The following is a 19737-nucleotide window of genomic DNA, read 5'->3' as shown; positions in this document are numbered from 1 at the left end:
GGATAAATATTGGCCAGGACACCGGGGATAACTCCCCTGCTCTTCTTCGAAATAGTGCCATGGGATCTTTTAGATCCGCCTGAGAGGGCAGATGGGGCCTTGGTTTAACGTCTCATCCGAAAGACGGCACCTCCGACAGTGCAGCACTCCCTCAGCACTGCACTGGCGTGTCAGCCTAGATTTTTGTGCTCAAGTTTCTGGAGTGTGACTTGAACCCACAACCTTCTGACTTCGAGGCGAGGGTGCTATCAACTGAGCTATAATATGACAGTATAAGTGTAGAAGTGTCCTGCTGGCAATGTTATCAGATGTATCCTTAACATGCTTGTACCAAATTTCTGTCCCTGCTATTTAAGCAGAGATGCAATCCTAATTAAAATTAATGAATTAAAATAGTAAACAGAGGAATTAAGTCCAAACGCTTTAAGCATTTGTGGGATAACACTGTCAACAGTAATTTGTTATGTTGAACGTCAGAAACTGATGTTTGGAAAAAAAACTTCGTCCTTGGTCAGAAATTTATTGTTATAAGAGTAAATGGAAGGCAATTTGGTGAATTGAAATGTGATGCTTGGATCAGGCATGCATTAATCCAGAATTAACTAAGTGTCAGCTGTGCCTCCGTTGATAGCACACTCTCCTGCGAGTCAGAAGCTTGTGGGTTCCAGTCCTTCGGAAGAGACGGTAAACCGAGGCCCCATCTGCTCTCTCAGGTGGACGTAAAAGATCCCATGGCACTATTTTGAAGAAGAGCAGGGGCGTTATCCCTGGCGTCCTGGCCAATATTTATCCCTGTTTGTGGGACCTTGCTGTGTGCAAATTGGCTGTCACATTTCCCACATTACAACAGTGACTCAACTTCAAAAGTACTTCATTGGCTGTAAAGCACTTTGAGACGTCCGGTGGTCATGAAAGGCGCTATATAAATGCAAGCCTTTCTTTAAATTGATTTCTCGGGTTATTTGTTACCTTGTAAAATATCCCGCTTCCCCCCCCCGCTCCCTTAAACAATCTTGCAATGAATTTCTTTTCTGTCATATACAGTTTACGAATATGCTTTCCATCAATTCATCCATGCAATAGAAATACAACATTTTATTAACGTTTATTGAAACGAAGTAACATTAGTGGCATGATGTGCAAATTGATTGTTATTTAGCAGGAGTAAAACAAAGAGCCATGTTTAAATTTCCCTTGCATTACCAGTAATGCAGGATTTCCTGGGTTGCAACAGAGCGAAAAAAAGAGGAAAATCCCAGTTAATGAAGTACGTTGCGCATTACCAAATAGAATATTGCACCCTCACCTGGTGGCACCAGGACCACGAGCTGGTTGTACATTTAATGCCACCTTGTATGGCGATGAGCCCTGTTACAATACAGCTCTTGTTTTTATAACCTGTTGTTAGACAAATATCAATGAGCCTTGTCCTCGACTGAGTGAGATCCAATTGGCATATGTTTCATACTTTTTTTTTTTCCCTTTTAGTTGAAATTCTTGGATATCACATATGCACCGTAAAGCCTAATTTGTATGCTGCATAACATAGGCATTTCTTCATTTTTGAGCAGCTGCACTCTACCATCTCGTCTAACCTCCCCCTCCCCAACCCCTCCAATTTTTTTCCCTTTGCAGGTCCCTTAGGCACGTACCTCCCATGTCCAATTGGGCAAGGCTGGGAGCCAACTCTCCACCCTCCGCCAGTGTTGCTTTTGGCAACCTGTCAGTGGATTTATGAGTGCAATCCAGAAAAAACTCCGTCTGCTTTTTTTTTCTATCCCTTCCCTTTTACAACAATGCCTGATGCCTGTTCAGGGGTACTTGTAGCAGTGCAGCCATGCAGGTGCCACTGGGAGATCAAGAGAGTGTGAGAAGGGTTAGGAAGTGTTAAACCTACATCCTGCCACTCTGGTGCCGTGCATTAGTACTGCAGTATCCTGTGCTACTGTACGAACATAAGTGTTTCTTGATTAATCTATATTATCTATTACTTTTAATATAAAAATTGTACTTGTGAATGCACTTCCTGTTGTAGATACATCTACGCAAATCTGTTCCAGCCGATTGGCTTATATGTAAATTTCTTCCAGCAATTTTTTTTTTAACTGAAAAAGGCTGGTCATTTTGTAATGTACAGAGAACCTTCCCCCACCAACAGAAAATACCTTAACAACACTGGAGTCAGAATATCTGTGACTTTATAAAAGTAATTTCACTTTAAAAGAAAATCAGACATTGTATCCAGGGTTGTGACTGTTATACTATGGTGGAAACTAGGCAAGGGGGCAGTTAAAATGGAGTGGGGGACTTCCCCACTTCTTCCCCACCACTTAGCTTGTGCTGGGCATCATGTCCCTGGTGGTGGCCTCCTGCCGCTCGATTTTAATGACTGGGCAGCATAGAAACAGGCTATTCAGCTAGTGTATGCCAGTGTTTATACTCCACAAGAGTTTCTCCCCCTCCCCCCCCCCCCAACTCTAATGAGCTCTTCCTGCCCTACCCCCTTATCCCTCTAGTCACTTCTCCCTCATGTATGCAACATTTTAATTGCGAGGTTAACCCATTTAACAATATTGGGGTAACATCCCCGTTAACGTAGTGAAAGGAAAATTGTCATAAGAACACATTAGGTGTCCATCAACTATTGTCACCAGCCTATAATATATGTAACTAGAATATTCAGCTCATTGTAATGAGTGTGATTTAATTTCTGTGCACAGACTTGTATTTACTAGTGGAAATACTTTCTCCACACAACATTGTTTAAAGTAGCAATCATGGGATAGACAATACTGTCATTGGAGTAGAAAATAAGAAAACTATACAAGAAGATGTTTATAATATTCCCCTCTTTTTAAACAAGTTATGTAACTGTCGCCTCAAGCAACAGTGATCAAGTTGGTAGCAACACTGAATTGTTTCTGAGGCAGGAAATGGCCATTTCAGTTTAAAGGAAATCTCCTGCGTTTAATATACAGGCTGCAAATCAATGGAACTTCCTCGAACTTTCCAGTCCAACACCCATTCTGGCTCGGTGCACTATTCTAACAAAACATGCTTGATTAACACCGTTTCCTGGCTCAATTCAGAACAATTTTGATAATCTTAACTAACCCCGTGAGGGGTTGTTCTCTGAGAACTTTCACATACTTTATCTCATTTACATCTTTCTGAGTGATGTTTTCTTTTTGAGATTTTTTTTCCTGTTTCAGTGATAACACTGAGGCTTGGCAAAGTCTTGCTATTTGAATGGAGAGAATTAAAAAAAAAAACACAGCTGACTATACTCTTTTTTAAACAGCCACCTTGTTAGCTTACTAAATGAATGATTCAGCAGAAGCCAGGGACTTCCCCACAGGGAGAGAGAGAGATGGTTAGAAGCTGAAATGCTCACTGGGTCATTGTGTTCCTCCTGCCAGTTGCCTCAGAACAGGCATTGGTGGAAATGTAGAAGAAGGTCTTCAGCCCATTCTGTTGGCTGTAGGAGGTGAAGGGGACCAGGAGAGAAAACCAGAGCATGATGCTTCCTCAAAAAATACTTAGGATTTCAACCCATTGGCTGATAAAATATTTGAAATTCCTGTAAGTTCAGTATTGTACCATACCTTTTTTAAATAGGGAGATTCACTGTTAAAGCATCACTCAAAAGATTTGAATATTTAAACGACTTTAAACTTTAATACCCTTTGGAATTGTTAGCTGTCTCTTTTAATTGAAACGCTGCTTTGTCTCTTTTAATTGAAACGCTGCTTTGTATATTAGTGGACTTATCACATGTTTTGTTTACAAGGTAACTGCAGGAGCATACATCGCTATAGTAAGTCTGTCAGCATAGAGGTACATATTGGTATAGTAGTGTTGCACATAAGGGTGACTAACAGGGGCCTGTCTTACATCGTCTGGGTAGCTGTTTACAAGGGCCATGACCAAAGTTCCTTCTAATTTACGGTCTAAGTGTGCGGTCCCTTTAAATTTGCTGCGCGGCCGTGCATGCGAGGTATCTGCCAGCAGCAGCAGGTGAGCAGCCTGCGCAGGACCTCCCGATCGGTGGAACATTGGCCATGACCAGTATTGATGTCCCCTCGGACGTACTCTTCTGGCTCCTGGGGTTGCCCCCAAGGGCTCATGGTTCCTCTTCAGTAGGCATACTGGCACATAGTTTGTTATTAGCACCAGGAAGGTATGTTTCTCAGCTGTGGTGAAGCCCCTTTTCTCTGCCACAAGCCTGTGGAACATATGGCAGTCAGAGTGAATGGCGTGCAGCCTTCAGCTAAGACTGGTACCAAGCACCACAAGAATAATGCCTTCGGAATAGTTTTGTTTTTACAATAAGTCTTGATGATTTCATCAGGGAATTGGCTTGGAGAAGTGTCTGATTCCTGAGGTGGGCAGAAGCTCAACCGACGAGCACAATGGAAATAACAAGATCCGCGAAACGCCCTAGGATAGTGACTATCTGCGGATGTTAATCTATCTGCCTCACGCCGTTGAGCTCATTATTCTATTCCAGCCAGTTCCCAAAATGTCATTACCACTCAATGGTTTATACAGTGAAAAATACATCGAAGAGTTGATGGGCCAAATGGCTGATTCTGTTCCTAAAATAGAACAAGTGGCTTGGGGGGGAAAAAAGAATGTTTAATTTAATCCTCGGTAGTTTAGCTTTTACATTTTTGGGCCTGAGTTTGAATCCTGACATGAAAGTAGGAAATGCTGGTATTGGTTTCCTGAATTAGGAGAGTGTCGCATTCCTCAGTGCTCGCATCCCTTGCCATTTATATTTACAAAATCTCACCAAGTCCCAATGGGAGGCTTCCTCTCTTTGAAAAGAAAAAGGCGGTATCGAAAAAGCAGGTAAATTTTACACCTTTCAGTAAAAACTTGAATTAAAAAAGGGAACTGGTCAGAAGAGGTACATTGTATATTATGCGTATTCCCCAGTGTGTCTCATAGCCATAGTATAAAACATCCTGCGCCCAGCATAGTGTCCAACTGCCTGACATTTAATTAAAGTGGATGTGTGCACGAACGTTAGGTGAGAAGGCATATATGACATGTCTGACAGCTCTCATTGAGTGTCACACGGTTATTCTGTGCACACCCTAGAAGCTGTAATTTGAATTTGAATCTAGTTTCCATCAAGTTTATATGATCGCGGCAGTGCTTGATGTTCGTTCACACATCCTCTCCGCAGGGGCATAACCCGCCTTCCCCCCCCCCCCCCCCCCCCCCCCCAGTGTCAGTGGTGTCGATCTACTTAAGTGAAGCGAGGATCCAAAATTCAAGATGAAGCCTTTTGAAGTGCTTTATTCGAGGGAGTAGATGTCAATGTTGTATTAAAGCTAAAGCTTTGTGCTGCATAGGTGTATTGTGAGGATAAGAAAAAAAAGAACTTGCATCTGTATAGCACTACGTCACGTCATCAGGACAGCCCAAAGCACACAATGAATTATGCTTGAAGCGAAGGTAACTGCTATGTAGTGAAGTTTTACACAGCGAAGTATTTTTATGCAATGTCCTCTCTTAACTGCATATGACAATCCATTACTTTATATTCTTACTGTTGGATGTTACTGTAATGGAGACCGCTGGAGTGGTGCTAATTTACAGAACAAATGGGAAACTGTTCAACCTCCGTCGCCTCCAGTCCAGACCCAAGGTCGTCCCATCCTCTGTCGTCGAATTACAGTATGCAGACGACACTTGCGTCTGCGCTCACTCGGAGGTCGAACTCCAAACCATCGTCAACACCTTCACCGAAGCATACGAGAGCATGGGCCTTACACTAAACATCCGTAAGACAAAGGTCCTCTACCAACCTGCCCCCGCCACACAGTACTGCCCCCCGATTATCAAAATACACGACAAGGCCTTGGACAACGTGGACCACTTTCTGTACCTCTGGAGCCTACTGGCAACAAGGGCAGACGTCGACGACGAAGTTCAACACAGCCTTCAGTGTGCCAGTGCAGCCTTCGGTCGCCTGAGGAAGAGAGTGTTTGAAGACCAGGACCTCAAACCCAGCATTAAGCTCATGGTCTACAGAGCAGCAGTGATACCCACCCTGCTGTATGCCTCAGAGACATGGACCATATACAGCAGGCACCTCAAAGCACTGGAGAGGTACCACCAACGCTGCCTCCGCAAGATCCTGCAAATCCATTGGCAGGGTAGGCGCTCCAACGTCCGTGTTCTTGCTCAGGCCAACATCCCCAGCATCGAAGCTTTGACCATGCTCGATCAGCTCCGATGGACGGGTCACATCGGTCCGCATGCCCGATACGAGACTCCCAAAACAAGCGCGCTACACGGAGCTCCGACACGGCAAGAGAGCCCCAGGTGGGCAGAGGAAACGCTTCAAGGACACCCTCAAAGCCTCCTTGAAAAAGTGTAACATCCCCACCGACACCTGGGAATCCCTGGCCCAAGACCGCACAAAGTGGAGGAGAAGCATCCGGGAAAGCGCCGAACACCTCGAGTCTCTTCGCCGGGAGCAAGCAGTAGCCCAGCGCAAGGAGCGCACGTCAATCCAAGCACCCCACCCACCTGCCCCTTCAACCACCGTCTGTCCTACCTGTGACAGAGACTGTAGGTTCCACATTGGACTCATCAGTCACCTGAGAACTCATTTTTAATGTGGAAGCAAGTCATCCTCGGTTCCGAGGGACCGCCTAAGAGGGAGAAGAAGAATGTAAAAAAGTAATGGTGCTTTAATTCATAATGTTTTACAGTTCTCCAGCCTTTTCTTATTTTACAAAAACAATGAAAGACAGGAAAACTGGAGTTATACTGCTCACTGAGAACTGAAAACAATATGGCTCTGCAGAGGGAATATCGCATCTCAAAGGCACCGATTTTTTAACTCCAGCTCAGTTTTTGGCAGGTGAGCACCAGTGTGAGTTACAAACTCACCCGCTGTTTCAGAAATGAGACCTGGGGTATTTAACCCCCCCAGGGTTTGTTTAAATTCCACTGGCCAACTTCCCACCCGTTCCAGGGGAAGTCGTCTGGAAGCTGCAGAAAGTCGTGTGGCCCGGAGGCTGCCCACCGAGACCAGCTAAGCACTTCTGCTCCTCCTGGGCTCACAAGGAAAAAATTTTAAACTTTTTTTTGCCTTTTTGGGCCTCTTGCCATAATCTGAGTGGGTCTGGTAGGAAACTCGCTGTTGCTTCCCATTTAGGCCGCAGAGTTAAAATTGCAGTCAGGTCCCGATGACATCGTATGTTTTAAAAAAAAAAAAGGGACCCCATTGGGTGATTTTTAACAGTCTACCCACCTGGTTTAAAATCACCCCACAGTTTAAGGACATTTGACAGACTATTGAGTTACACTGCCACATTCATGTCGCAATGGACCCCAAAACCACTTTGCATCAGTGCAAAAGTGGCAAGATAAATTCAGCCAGAAAGACTTGATGACGAATTTACGTAGAAATTGCAGACTGAACTTCAAGTTGACTCATACAGATTTTGTAGACTTCAACTAGGCCTTACAGCTGGGAACTGATACTGTGCCATTTTGTTGTTCAGCTCTGGGTATTAATGTTATACTAATAGGGCATATGTTCCAGCAAAATTTCAGCATCCTCCTTATTAGGATATGCAGCTGATCTGTCCATTAGTACTGGTGACTGTGCAGAGATCTTTCATATCTGTCTCTCTGGGGTCTGGTAATCTTGTAGTATTTTAATGATTGAAATTTGATTATGTTCCGATGAAGCTGAGTTGCCTGCACTGCAAGAGCCAGATGGTTAATGTGAAGCACAAGTATTGTTGCTTCTTCTCAAATCTGCATCTATAAATGACACATTTGATTGTTGTGGGCCAGTGGACTTGCCCTTAATTAGTTAGATAAAATTCTCTAGTATTGGAGACCACAAAATAAATGGATCTTTGAATGATGGAGCATGTTACATTACTATCTTCTGAGAGAATAGAACATGCTGGGAGGACTACAACTAACTGTTTAGCAGTGGAAACATCTGTAACTGGATTACTCATTTCATTCATCTTTGTCATGGCAATTAAGCTGTGCAAAAATGTTTTTATTTTGTATTATGTGTTACATCAGTGGTTGGCAATAGTTGATGTTTTGAGAATAAGCCCACCATTCCATGCTGTATATGTTTAGCTGCAATTTCCCCCCCCCCCCCCCCTCAATCCCCACACCTGCCTCTTTGCAACACGTATTGCTTCAGATCTTTTCTTTGACACTGGTCTAGAAATTGGCTCGTGCCTGATATGGGTGTCAATATCCTTCTCCCCAGCCCCCATCCCCATTCTCCCTCTCTCCCCAGCCTCCATTCTGCCTTTCTTCTCCATCCTCTGACCCTTATTCCCCAGTCTCCCTCTCTTCCCCACCCCTATCCCCCGTCTCCCCCTCTCTTCCAATCCCCCATCTCTCTCTCTTTACCCTTAATTCCAGACCACTGACTCCCGAGCACTCCCTGCTCCCCCACCGCCTGACTCCCGATTGTTCCCGGCACGCCAACTGGTGCCAACTCTGTGGGGGGGGGGGGGGGGGGGGGTGCGGTGACATCACCGAGCTGGAGCTGTCTCTGCGGTGGCAGCCAGTGATGTCACAGAGCGGGATGGGGGCGCTGTTGCAGCAGGGAATTTAAAGTGCAAAGATCGCCCAAACTGCTAGCAAAAGCACCCAGGATATCCATGCTGCTTTCCAGCAGACTCTTAGTAATCCGATGGGTTAGCAACCCTAGGGGGAAGGCAGTAGGGAGGAGTTTTGTAGCTTTTAGTTTAAATTGGAAGTCTTTCATAAGGAACTTTGTCACAAACGTTCAGAATATCTAAATAAATTATAGGGGGTGCCACTACCTAATTTATCTGTAACATCCTCAAGTGAAGTCAAGGAGCATTATTCTTTCAAATCTTTAATGTTTTAAAGCCACTAAAAAATTTAGGTTGTGCACCTTAAAAATTCTGGAAGTATAATGTAAAATGACGTGCGGTACAATTTTTCTATTTGCTGAATTAGACGTCCTAATCTGGTTGTATCATATTTGCTGCTGCATGACTAGTTCCTATGAGTGCAACTCGATGTTAAACAGAGACCAAGCAAATAGATTTCAGATTTAAATTTTTGCCTGCATCACTTTAACATCATTGCATAAAAATGCGTGGGGAAAGCCGAGCAATTTACTGGGACCTGAGCCAGGCTGACATCTTAAAAATGTTGCCATGTAACCAGAGAGATGAGATACTCATATGGCAAAATGCATCAACATTGTGTCCATTGTGAATTGACCTAGATTTTCATCATGTATTTCTCAGGGTGTGGCGATTTTTATGGCTTTTGTAATACCATATGTTCTATTGGTTAATTTGCTTCTTTTAGTTGTCAGTGAAGCTTCAAAATAAAACAGATGAATGGCTATGGTTTCCTTTCTTGGTTAGTATTACTATTTCCAAACTACTTTAGTTAACAGTACGTTGCCTATTAACAATCCTCTGACTTAACAACGACTCGCATTTATATAGCACGTTTAACGTAGTAAAGCATCCCAAGGTGCTTCGCAGGAGTGTAATCAGAGAAAGTTTGACACTGAGCCAAAGAAGAAGACATTAGGACAGGTAATAGGTAGGTTTGAAGCAGCATCTTAGAGGAGAGAGAGAGGTGGAGAGGATTGGGAAGGGAATTCCGGAGCTTAGGGTCTATATGGCTGAAGGCACGGACATCAATGGTGTGGTGAATGTAGTGGGAGAGGCACAAGAGGCCAGAATTGAAGGCACGCAGAGTTCTTGGAGGGTTGTAGGGCTGGAGGAGGTTACACCGATGCAGAGGGGTGAGGCCATGGAGGGATTTGAACATGAAGATGAGGATTTTAAAATTGAGGCGTTGGTGGACCAAGAGCCACTGTAGGTCATCAAGCACAGGGGTGATTGGTGGTCGTGAGAAAACTTGCAGTTATATGTGGAACATTTTTTTTTGAATAACAATAAAAGACTTTAATTTGCCCACTGATAACTGAAAAGAGCATTCTTCATAAACACCTTGATCCATTGATCAGAAAACTATGATTGATGGTCTTGTTGCAGTACTGGGCATAAATCTATTCAGTACTATATAGATAATGAATCACTTTACAGTCAGGCATCAAATGCATGAACAGATGCTGTCTGCAACACATTTGAAATGACTTTTCCTTCTATTATAAATCAGTAAAATCCCCAGTAGGTGAAATATTAATCAATAAACTGGAAGGGGAAGGCTGGGGTATGCTATCAGCGCAAAGTACTCCTCCATTTTTTTAAATAACCACACTATCTTACCTTTTTGGATATGTAGCTGTATTGTAATATATTTTTAGGTTCTAGGAGACTTATGTTTTAGTCACTGACTCTTTTCTGAAGTACTCTGACAGGAGCAACCTGGTGCTTCCCAGCACGGCTCTATGGATTTCAGTGGGAGCTAGCAATTCAGACCAGTTTGGAGGCCAAGACAGACGAGTGTGGTTTTTCTAGGGTTAAATGGGTCTGGATTGCCAGCTCCCATGCACACTTGTGCCCTTGTATCCAACATGACTAACGCACCATAGTAGGGGTTCCTTAAACCAGAAAACCAAATAAACAACAGTTACAAAAGTTGATTTTTTCTTTCTTTCAGGAGTGTGATGAGTGAATGAATGCTTTATAAATAAAGTTCTCAGCCCATCAGTCTTTCCATCTCCTCTGTGTTCAATAAGCATAAACAGTGTAGTTTACAACTGGCTGGTATTCTCTAAGTGGTTTTGTGTGTCGCAGGTAATTGCATGCACATGATATTAAAAAGTTAGGATTTAATGAAAGAAGGGAATAGGATGGGTGACTCAATTAATTACTCAGCATGTGGTTGCCAGCTATTTTCTAAAATGGGTGCTGTGGAAAGCCAGCATGGCCCACTGGTTCTATGGTGTTGGAACAGATTGCATATTGTGAAATGAACCTACACCCAAATGGTTACAAATATATTAAAAACACCTCCTTTATTGTTGTTTCAGAGCTCCCTGAAGAAGAGAACTAGTCGTGTTGCTACAAAACCAGAAAAGAAGCCCATGCCACAGGTACAGAGGGAGTTCTGTGTTTTGATATCCGTGGCTTTTTACAAGTTGTTGCAGTTATATAAAATCAATGTGGAAATGTTTAACCGCTCAGTAGACAAGAGACATCAACAATGCTTTGAGTGTCCTCGTTTTTGTTTGTGGATGTGTACAAGCTCATTAGGATAGCTAGTAAGTTTATCTGTTTTAAATTCAAATGGAAGTAAAACAGCAGCGAAAACCCCTGCGGAATAAAGTAATGGGGGGAATTTTAACCCCAAAAAACAGGTGGCTTTGGGTCGGGTGGGAAGTTAAAGTGTTAAAAGTCTGAATCCCGACCAGAACCTGCCTCCAACCCGCCCATCTCCAGTTTTAACGGAGGCAGGACAAGGGGCGGGCAGCCTACCCACTCCCAGGAGGCGGGTCTGCCATTTAAATATTATAATTAGGCTGGCATACCTCAAATTTAACCTCCATTTTAAATTTGACTCTGGCTAGCCGGGTTTTGCAGGCCTCGTGGAAACCCTGATCGTTCCGCTCCGGTCCCCGATTGTTGCTGCCCCTACTCCTCCAGCCCCTCCAATCATTCTGCTCTGGCCCCTGATCGTTCCAGAACACCCCCCCTCCACCCCCCACTGCTCCGGCCCCTGGTTGTCCCGCATCAGCCCCACAATTGTTCCCGACGCGCCCCCGCCCCCCTCACTTCTCTGGCCAGCCCCCGGGGCCCCCATGCGATTCCTCCCTCCTTCCTCTCTGCGGCCTCTCAATCTGGCTGACTGTGGGTGGGAAATCGAGGTTTCCCATACAAATCAGACTCTGCCATTTAAATTCGGCACGGCCTGCGGGAAACCCATTCTCCCGGGTTTCCCGACCACTTCCGAGCCCCCCTGCTCCCAACCTGCCTCCCTGTTGAAATTCAGGCCAATGTAATAGAAGTGTAATTGGAACGGTTATCTGAGGTATTTTCTTCAGTGGCAGGTTGCTATTTCATGGAGCTTTAAGTGTCATTGTCATCCTGGTAAAGTGACTGTTTTCAAACTGAAATGCACGGACATGATTAGGCGTAGCAGTCTTGTCCATATTTGGAAATATTCTTCTTATGAATACTGCATTACAAAGATTTTCACTACAAGTATTGCAGCTGTTGCTGCAGTTCAAAGCTTGCTGGTGGCCAGTCAGACAGCTCCAAAGGAGCGGTTTCTGGACTAGCAAGCTGCTTGAAAACGTCCTTCAAATACAACCATGGCCCTTTGACAACAGTCTGCACCTCATTAAGATTTCCAAATCATCTAGTTACAGAACCGCATTGGTGGCAACTGTAGGTAAACTGTCCATCCTATTAGTGGGAGATGATGATTGCTGTAGGGAGACCCAAGAAAGTGCCAGGGGTCTTTTGGAAAAGAAATCATGCCTTCAAATTTAAAAAGGAGTAATTTCTCGCATTAGAACGTCAGACCTTATACTAGCTGGCAGTGTTTGCAGCCTCCTCCGTTAGATTTAGCATGTTAAAACAAGCCCATGATCCTTGGATTACAGCTCAGCGTTCCTTGGATACATGATTACACAGATTCATTTTTTATCCTTTTAAGAATACTGCAGCTAATGTTTTGCACAATGCTCCTTTTGTGTTTTCATTTATGAGGGTGACACTCCCTCTGTTATTTTCCTCCTTTCCCCAGTTCTATTTCTCCTGCCATTGCTGGTTTGAAACCAGCCAGTAGAACGTGCAGGACAGTGTCCAGGGAATGATTCACCCTCTGATTCATTCCCCTCCTCCCTGCCAGTTGACCAGAAAGCACCTGGCCTGCACTTCTTTGATAATAGCAGGAAACTGCAAAATAAGAATGGCCGCGGTGCAGTTTGTGTTGCAACCTTGCTCGACGTAGCATGTTGCTGCTCTTATGTGCCATCAAACTTGTTTTGCAATTTAAATAGTAGAGTGTGACAACATATTCTGAACTACTGTTCTTTAGCGTCCTTCGTGGATATGTACATTTATATTCATTCTTTTTAATTCAAAATAGGAGGATAGTGCCGATCTGAAATGCCAGCTCCATTTTGCTAAAGAGGAAGCCGCTGTGATGTGCAAAAAGCTGACCAAGTTAGTAAAGGAGAATGAAACCATGAGAGAGGAGCTGGTGAAATACAGCTCTCTCTATGGTGATTTGGACAATGCAGTGTCTATTGGTGAAATTGGAGAGTCTCCTCATGTAAGAGAAGCTGAGCTAAAATTGCACCTAAAGCTGGTAGAGGAGGAAGCCAACATTCTAAGCAGAAGGACAGTGGAACTGGAGGTTGAAAACCGTGGCCTAAAAGCTGAAATGGATGATCTAAAAGGTCACTGTGAGAAAGAACCCTCAAGCCAGGATATTAGACTGGGAATTACCAGCACAAGCTATGGCGAGTTTGGGGAGAATGTTGGGGAACTCCGGCGTCACCTTCAGTTTGTGGAAGAGGAGGCAGAGCTTCTAAGGCGATCCTTAATTGAGTTAGAGGACCAAAATAAGCACCTCATGAATGAACTAAATCGATACAAATCGGAGTCCAATCAGGAGTCAACATGGTCAGACAGTTGTCCATCATTAAACGAGCCTTCCCAGGAAGAGCTCATGGCAGCAAGACTCCAAATCAGTGACCTCAATGGGAAAGTCAAGAAGCTGGAATATGAGAACCGTGTGCTCGTTTCAAACCTTCAGCGTTATGACTTGGCATCCTACCAGTGCCAAAAATGCTGCAGAGAGCTTGATACTGAGGTTAACGACTCTGCAGATATCTCTTCACCACAGCCCAGGAGAGAAGTACCAGTTGGAGGTGAAAATGATGCGAAGGAAAGCCAAGAGAGAACCTCTGGAAGTGGGAGCAGCAGAACCGCTGATAACGATGATACTGCTAGGTTGTTGGGAACAAAAGACCTTGAAATTCTGCTCAGCATTAAAGATCAAGCCGAACTTGTTAGTGAAGTCATTGACCTCTTAATTTCAGACACAAGTGGCTTAATTTCTGATGCCAAGCTTTGTTCAACCATCGATTTGCCAAAGCAGTCCCTCAGTGAAAGTAATGATGAAGCTGCAAATGTCAATGATCCTAATTTAATGAGCGCCATTAATTCAAAGCTTCTTAGCTTAAAGACCGAGCTAGCTTCTGTTACTGAGAAAATTGATCTCCTAGGTGAAAGCATCAGAGAAGAAAGCAGGAGCTTGTCCCCTTTACCCCACCTAACAGAGTCAGCGAGCTTCTTGTCCACTATGACATCAATGTCTCAGGACTTGCCCATGGATTCTGTAGGAAAAGAATTTGCAGCTGATTTAAAGGTAAGAGAATCTTTTTTCCTTGCCGTTATCCTTCTTACTCCCTGTGACAACATCCTGGTTTGTCATGCTACACAGTTGTAGTAACAAAATAATCATAAAAGTCTTCTAAAACTAAATCCTCAATTTAAATTTTAGTAACATTAACAACAGAAAAGCTAACAACTCATTGCATGCAACAAACACCTTATATCAGCATAGAGCTTTGTACCAATGAAGTGTGCATGGTACAAGAAAATGATGCATGTGTACGAACGGGAAAGACATACATTTCTAGTGGCCTGCCAGGAATTGTCAGTAACATTTTGACAGATGTAATAATTGTAGTTAGTAAAATTAAATTTGAGGTCTAATGTTACTGTTGTTGAATTAAAGATTGTTTTAAGGATTAGAGCTATTGCTTTAGATGGTTATTTCTTTGAGTTACCAGCAGCTTGATATCAAATGGATTGTTCTCGGTGCTCTGAACCTTGTTGCTGTAAAGTTCAATGCAAGTTTCTTGCTTGTAGAATGTGCTAGGGTCGTTTTACAAGTTTCTGCTCATGTTGCAGAGTTCCGCACAACGGGAGTGCAGATCAGGAATTTGGGCGCATTGTCCTCCGTGTCCAAATTCCTGATGCACGCTCCCACCAGGCAAAGCTTGGAAACAGGACTGCAGACTTGTAAATGACCGCCTGTGTTTGTACATCAGAACCTGAATTCCCTTGATGTACATCACGTTTATTTCATACCTATGCACATCCTGCATTTAAGTTTGTGTTTTCATAAATTGGGTCCTGAAGCTTCCCTGTCAACCATGAAAATAGGAAGTGGGAGCGCTGACCAGTGCATAATACCTGACATGGGATTAGGAATTGTGTTTCAGTCAGCACTTGATTTTTTTTAAGCTCAGAGGCCAAATTTGACTCTTTAAATGTATTTTTTAGAAAATCATGTGTTTCTTGTGCAAATAAAGATGATTTTTCTTAACATTTAAATTTTTTGGCCAAATTGATAATGTAATTTTTGTTTAACGAACCAAGACATTCTTGGTTATTGAAAATAAGTACACGCATTCTTTGTGTTTTTTTTCTTTCTTGCCCTATCAAAGGCTGGAACTAGAATTCTCAGGTTCTACCCAGCCAAGTCCTGGCACAATAAAAAGCATATTAGTTACAATTAGCTGAAATATAAACAGACCCAATGGAAGCAGAGAATTAATTTTGGGGACCCCTGATCTGATTCTTTTGCACTGGTCAGTAGAGTGGAATGGAAAGTCCCAGAACATTACTCATATTTCATAATTGACAAACTAGGACAGTAAGGGAAACTAGGCAACATTTTAAATTGTACTCCATAGAAATGAAATGGTTAAGTTGTACAGAATAACCAGTTAAGACATGCATATGTCACTATACATAAAAAGGCAGTATCCAGCTCACGTGGAAGTGTAGTAATCTCCACCATTGAGATTCATTAACTCCGCACAGACCAGGGGTCCTACTTTTTTTTAAAGATGCACTTTATTTGATGTGTTTTCCTAAGAGCCATGGTACTCAAAACCTAAACTGCACATTAATGGCATTAAAATTACCTCTGTACACATATTGTACACTTATTCTGGCTCAACCTTGCTCTTTGAAACATAGAAGATAGGAGCAGGAGTAGGCCATTCGGCCCCTCGAGCCTGCTCCGCCATTCAGTGAGATCATGGCTGATCATCTAAACTCAGTACCCTGTCCCTGCCTTCTCCCCATATCCCTTGATCCCTTTAGCCTTAAGAAATATATCTAACAAAGACCTCCTTTCTCTTCAAAACCTCAAATTTTGGAAGTGTCCTAAAGTGAAATTTAGGAACATTACAGAAAAGTTTAGTGGCTCCACAGTGTAGCAGCAGGTTTACTCTGAGTGAGACAGAGTAGAAAGGTCCAAGTTTCAGTCCATGGTCTGTGTGAGTTAGCTGAATTTAGCTAGCACTATGGTGAGGCACCATGATTGGTTAAGGATGGTAAATCACCTATGGTTTGTGCTCTTGATCACTATCTAGTGGCCTGTGCTGGAAGTCCACACGTACAGATGTTGGGTGAGGACAAAATCGGGCTGGGCTGTGGTTACCCCCATGCTCAAATAGCCTGACTTAACATTGACGGTCAAGACCCACACTTGAATAATAGTCATTTGAACAAGGTAGTTGAGGGTGAATGGCACCCATGTAATTGTATCACAGCAAAGAGTCAGCACCTTCAGGGGAGCACAGAAGAATACAAGATACAGGGAGTTTTAAATAACATTTTTGATTTTATTGAAGACATGCTAAAATCAACTAATGTACAAAACTTGGGCACAAAATATCTTAATGCATCAATGTATTCCTCCTGCAATCATTGCGTGACCAAAATGTACATTGGCTTCCAAAAATCAGTCAATCAAAAGAGCTGAGGTTACAGCTGTTTTAATCATTACAGCTCTCTTTTATGGTCATTTAGATTTTAACCATTAAAAATTAAAAAACATGCTTTTAATGGGATTTGCAGTCAACTTCTTTTAATTCAAAGTCACTTTATTCAAATCTGATCATTCAGTTTTTTAACATTAAATTCCCGCTGTTATTTATGTTGCTTAATTCAAATGTTTGGATAATTCAAATTTTTAGCACAAAACGCTTGACTGCATCTTACCAAGATTTCTGTACTCTACAATGAGACTTCATTAAGAGCAAATGGAACACTTCTTGCAATGGGATATTTGTGTTAATTGGGTTTGTTATCTCATGATTTGACTGTCACACAAGTAGTGTAAGCTGGATATTGGCTATTTGCTTATTACTGTCTGATGCTTTTGTAGTTTAGTCGATTTGGGTTCGCGACTTTTTATTGCTTCCGAGAATGTTTCCTAGAAGTGCATGCACACCCTTGATTGAATCAGAGCTCTATTGCCTGCATGTTGCTAGTTTAATCCCTGCATCATTCACTGCATGTGCACCGTAACTGGTGTTTGCACACTTTTTTTCTTCTCTTCTCTTTTTTTTCAAACAAATCAGCCCATAATTTTGCTCATTGTCTTTTTAATTTTGTTTACAACACTCTCATATGCCACTGTAATAAAGATGTTTTTCCTTTTCATACTTTTCTTTGTCTTGTAGTTTTTTCAATGTTTACTATACCCAGTTTTTGTTTCTTTGTTCCTTCCCTATCCTTTGTTTTGTTTTCATTAACTTGCCCATGCATGCAGCAGCCTGAATTTAGGGATCAAGTGGACTGGCAGCAAGATGGGCGCCATACGCCGGAGATCTGTGCAACCACTGCTGACACCGAGGAGTACCGGGAAAACGCCAAGGAGTATAACGTCTACAGCCGTGAGGAAAGTAACTCCTATGCTACAGAGGTAAATTTATAACATCATTTATGTCTGTAATAACATTGCTAATTAATAATGGAAAATATGGAATAACTTTTCTCAGCATCCATCATCAGTAGTGCAAATATATGAGAAGAAAACCTCCCATGGAGCTACTCATGGTAAGTGAGAGGATGCATTATTTTATAAGGAATAGTATACCATACAACACACAATATATTCTTCTCAAAGTGTAAGTGTGTGTGTTTTAAGGTTAAAAAGTGTAATTGCTGGTAAGTAAAACTAGGTGAATTTCTACAGTGATTAATTGCGAGATTGCGAGACTGCAGACATTCTGGTTCTGGCATTTTTCGTTCCTGATAAGTTATATTGAAGCGAAGCACAGAAATTTGAGTAACAATTGAAATGTGACGGAAGCGTAATGGATCACTTTTGTAATAGTACGAGTAAATCTATTGTGGCACATCTCAAAGTAAGTCGGAGATTTACTGTTTTATGAGGACAGAGTAATTTACCATGTAAAATAGAATTAAGGTGCGTGTCATTTTAAGACTAAAAGGTGTCATTGCTCTTGAAATGAATGGTAGGTTCACATTCGAGCTCTGGTTACAGATGAGAAACCGAGGTTTGCTTGATTGACGGGTTAATTAATAAATTGAGACAGTGTGGAAATAGTATGTTCTGTAATGAAAGGAAGCTGACACAAATAGCATTTTCACATTGCTTTGCAACAGTGAGAAAGAAAGCAAAGTTCAAGAGGCAGAAACTGTAAATGATCCTAATTGCAAGAACCGTTGTTTTAAAATAAGTTTAAACTTTCCTGCATTTACACCTAATTTGGGGGAGCTTGTGGTTTTGAACATGTTTTAACTTAACTTCTCCCAAGGTCGACTGCTGTTCTCTGGGAAACTGGGAGTGAGGGTTGGGGGGGTCAATCACCGTGACGCAAAACAGTTGTGGTACAGTAAATTTGCCAAGGTTAGAATACATTTTCCTGTGATTAAAAGTGACTATATGCAATAGCGTGCATTATAGGCAAGACTTTTAATGTATTACATAGACATGGATGTAAGGTTTGAAGAGTCCACACTTTGTTACAGATGCAAAGCAATCTGTTTTTATAAGAGAAGTAAAGCCAGTTATTTTTGCTGTTCTTTCTGACACTGAGCATGAACCAAGAATTTATAATCAGCTGTCAATTTCCAGAGAAATAATCATCCTCTGGTTGACCATGTAAGCAGAATTACCCTCTAATTCACTTAAGAAGATGGTCTTAAAGGGACCGGTTAGGTTAGCACTAAATGTCACAATCATCCACCAGTTTCCACACCATTCACGAGCACTGTCATGGGAGATCAGCTAGTATATTATATTCCTGGAATAGGGAATTGTAAGCATTGCAGAGTTTTGAAATTTCAGGTGATTGCTGTAACATTCAGCAATTATCAGTTTCCTATGCTGTTGAATAAAACTTTTTGTTAAACTGGAAGTGTATAGAAGGATCCTCACCTTTTAGGAATGTCACAGTGCCTGCGCCATTCAGACTTGTTAGATCTCAGTTTCATGCTCTGGTTGTGCTGAATCTCATGTAGAAAAGCACTGGCAATGTTACAGTTAGCCTCACTGTCCCAGGAAAAGGGAAGAAATAAAACTAGCCAGTCCTGATTATTATACGATAGCAAAATACTGCAGATGCTGGAAATCTGAAATAACAACAGAAAATGCTGGAAAAACTCAGCAGGCCAGGCAACATCCGTGGAGAGAAATTAGAGTCGACGTTTCGGGTGGAAACCCTTCTTCAAAACTGGAAAGGAAATGAAATAGATCGAAAGGAGGGCTGGGGAGGGAACAAAAGAAGTGAATAGACATTAAGAGGTATTCAAAACGAGATGAGATGGTAATAGGACTAGTAAAGAGACAAAAGACGGCTCAGATTAGGTGTGAAATGTACGGGCAGAATGAGAGACAGCTGCCATGTAAAAAAAAAAGAGGAAAGTGGGGGGGGGGGGGAAAACCCAAAACAAAGGGGTGGGGGAAAAAAAATATATAAGTAAAATGTAA

The 19737-nt window shown here is 42.4% G+C and overlaps 1 protein-coding gene across 1 annotated transcript in view; it reads left to right on the top strand.

Annotated features, from left to right (window-relative positions):
- Positions 1 to 19737, top strand: part of mtcl2 (microtubule crosslinking factor 2) — an 87700-nt gene that overhangs the window by 25726 nt on the left and 42237 nt on the right. Inside the window, exons 4-6 of the mRNA XM_086005545.1 lie at positions 10994 to 11056; positions 13057 to 14343; positions 17551 to 17703. Coding sequence (XP_085861671.1) covers positions 10994 to 11056; positions 13057 to 14343; positions 17551 to 17703 — 1503 coding nt within the window. The remainder of the gene's footprint in view (positions 1 to 10993; positions 11057 to 13056; positions 14344 to 17550; positions 17704 to 19737) is intronic.

Source organism: Somniosus microcephalus, chromosome 13 (assembly GCF_052327205.1).
Source record: "Somniosus microcephalus isolate GS21.2 chromosome 13, FLI_Smic_1.0, whole genome shotgun sequence".
NCBI lineage: Eukaryota > Metazoa > Chordata > Chondrichthyes > Squaliformes > Somniosidae > Somniosus > Somniosus microcephalus.
Note: the sequence above shows the minus strand (reverse complement) of the source record. Positions and strands in the feature narration are given on the sequence as shown.